The sequence below is a fragment of the Theropithecus gelada genome, chromosome 10 (assembly GCF_003255815.1).
Source record: "Theropithecus gelada isolate Dixy chromosome 10, Tgel_1.0, whole genome shotgun sequence".
In the NCBI taxonomy this organism is placed as follows: domain Eukaryota; kingdom Metazoa; phylum Chordata; class Mammalia; order Primates; family Cercopithecidae; genus Theropithecus; species Theropithecus gelada.
The window spans coordinates 35809703-35812160 of NC_037678.1; the positions used below are offsets into that span (position 1 = coordinate 35809703).

At 46.6% G+C, this 2458-nt stretch overlaps 1 protein-coding gene and 1 pseudogene across 1 annotated transcript; both read left to right on the forward strand.

The window, feature by feature from the left end:
- The first annotated feature begins 15 nt into the window (after positions 1-15).
- LOC112632427 lies at positions 16-783 on the forward strand. Its single transcript, XM_025398114.1, has one exon. It carries the CDS (start codon positions 226-228, stop codon positions 781-783), a length of 558 nt encoding a protein of 185 aa, XP_025253899.1. The 5' UTR covers positions 16-225.
- Positions 784-1406: 623 nt separating this feature from the next.
- LOC112633683 lies at positions 1407-2029 on the forward strand (annotated as a pseudogene).
- The last annotated feature ends 429 nt before the right edge of the window (positions 2030-2458 follow it).

Genomic DNA, 2458 nt, shown 5'->3' on the forward strand with positions numbered 1-2458 from the left:
GGGGGGGGGGGCGGGGGGGAGGAAGAGGAATGTGAGACTCAGTTTATACATATTAAGATCAGCAATGGTGTGCCGCTGGCAGGAGCAGAGCGAGCCTGGAGATTTGGGTGGCTGCAGTTGGTAAGTGGTTGCATTCCAGAGAGTGGGACTGAGATCCTCCCTTGTCATGTTAGCATCCCGTTTCCTGGGCGTGGCTCTGACATCCTGCAGGTGGTCATTTCACTCATGGCGGCTTTGTCTCTCTTCCATCACCCCAGACTCAGCTTCACACTCCAGGTCTGCACACCACCAGCCACCGTCATGTTAACCCCTTCCCAGGTCAATGTGTCCCTCACCTGGAGCCCAATCTGCTGGACAGCCTGGGACCGTCCATTTGCGGGGTGGTGGGCAGCCTGGTGGCCATCGTGCTGCTGTGCAAGTCGCGCGAGGAGCAGAAGGAGACCGCCTTCTATACACTGGTATGCGGCTGGCCGCCACCGACCTGTTGTTCACTTTGCTGGTGAGCCAGGTGACCATCGCCACGTACATGAAGGACGGGTGACCTGGGGCCAGCCCCTGTGCCAGTACAGCATCTTCATCCTGCTCTTCTTCAGCCAGCCCGGCCTCAGCATCATCTGCACCCTGATATCTATACAGGAAATTTGTGTTCGACATTCTCAGAGGAGTTTCATAAGCTTTATGTTTTATCTGGGTTATAAACAGAGTCCTCAAATGCGTAAAAAAGAAATCATACCAGGATTGAATTTCAGCAGGAATAAGTTTATTTTACCTATTCAAAATTAAAATACTTTTGTTTTGTTTGATGTTTTTGTTAAAGATACGTTTTTGAAAAAAATTTAGGTAAATATTTAATAACATCCCCTTTTCTATCCCAAGAAGTAATTTCATAGTTTAAAATTTTTTAACAAAAATGTAGCATAGATTTTTTAAAAAAATAATTGCGTATTTTAACTCAATAAATCCAAATTACTGTGGCAACATGTAATCAATGTAAAAATTACTAGAGATAGTTTGCATTCTTTTTTCTTATGAAATCTNTTTAAAATTTTTTAACAAAAATGTAGCATAGATTTTTTAAAAAAATAATTGCGTATTTTAACTCAATAAATCCAAATTACTGTGGCAACATGTAATCAATGTAAAAATTACTAGAGATAGTTTGCATTCTTTTTTCTTATGAAATCTTTGAAATCCATTGTGTATTTTACATTTTAGTACGTCTCAAATGTGAAATTTTCATCGAGAATATCTGAACTGTATTTAGATTAATAAAAACTGCAGTTAAAAAATTTAACACAGATTTAGCGGGGGGTGTGCAGCCAGCTTGCAAATCAGATCTGGGCTGAGCGGCCAGGCAGCCAACCCCCGAGGAGTGGCCTGCTGGCTCCGCAGTGCCCAGAAGTTGAGGATGTCCTACAAACCCATCACGCCTGCCCCCAGCAGCACCCCGGGCTCCAGCACCCCTGGGCCGGGCACCCCGGTCCCTACAGGAAGCGTCCTGTCGCCGTCGGGTTCAGTGCCAGGAGCCGCTGTCCCTTTCAGACCGCTGTTTAACGACTTTGGACCACCTTCCATGGGCTGCGTGCAGGCCATGAAACCACCTGGCGCCCAGGGCTGCCAGAGCACCCACACGGAACTGCTGTCAGTCACAGGGGAGATGGGCAAAGGGATCCGGACCACCTTTGCTGGCAGCAAGAGCACCACGGAGCGCCTGAAGAGAGGGATCATCCATCCCTAGTCAGAGTGCCTGGCAGAGACAGAGCAGAACCCACACACTTAACAGGAAGCTCCTAAGCCTCTGTGCTGGACTTTTCCCGGCCACTCCAGAGCACCTGCTTCTCCCTGGCCCTCATCCCTAGTTGCACTAACCATCCTGCGCTTCCTGTCCTGTGTCCCTTGATGGTGCCCTCCAGGAACCAAGGGGCGACTCTCACTCCAGGTGGCAGCACTAACGATCCTCCCTTCCCCCCACCCCACCCCACCAACGCAACAAGAGTTAGCAGCGAGGTCCCCGTGAGTCCCACCCATGACCTGCTGACAGTGTTGCCCAGTGGAACTTTCTGCGGACCCCACCACTCAGCCCTTCCCAGCACTTCTCCCACATGCCCCGAGCCCCCTTCTCCCTCAGCACGGGCTCAGGCCTCAGGTCTGACACTTCCCTGCCTTGTGTCTTTTGCTAAATATGACCTTTGTACATTAATAAAAGATGATTTGGAGTTGTGCTCTCTAAAAAAAGTGTAATATAAAAGAGAAATAAAAGAAAATTTAGCAAAGGAATATATCGATGAATATTTAAATACTTAGATGACATTACTACCAGACATAATAAGATCATCAGATATTTCATTTACTTATGATTAATATGTTTGTATTTATTTTTTATTTTATTTACGTATTTATTTTTAGTATACTTTAAGTTCTAGGGTACATGTGCACAACATGCAGGTTTGTTACATAT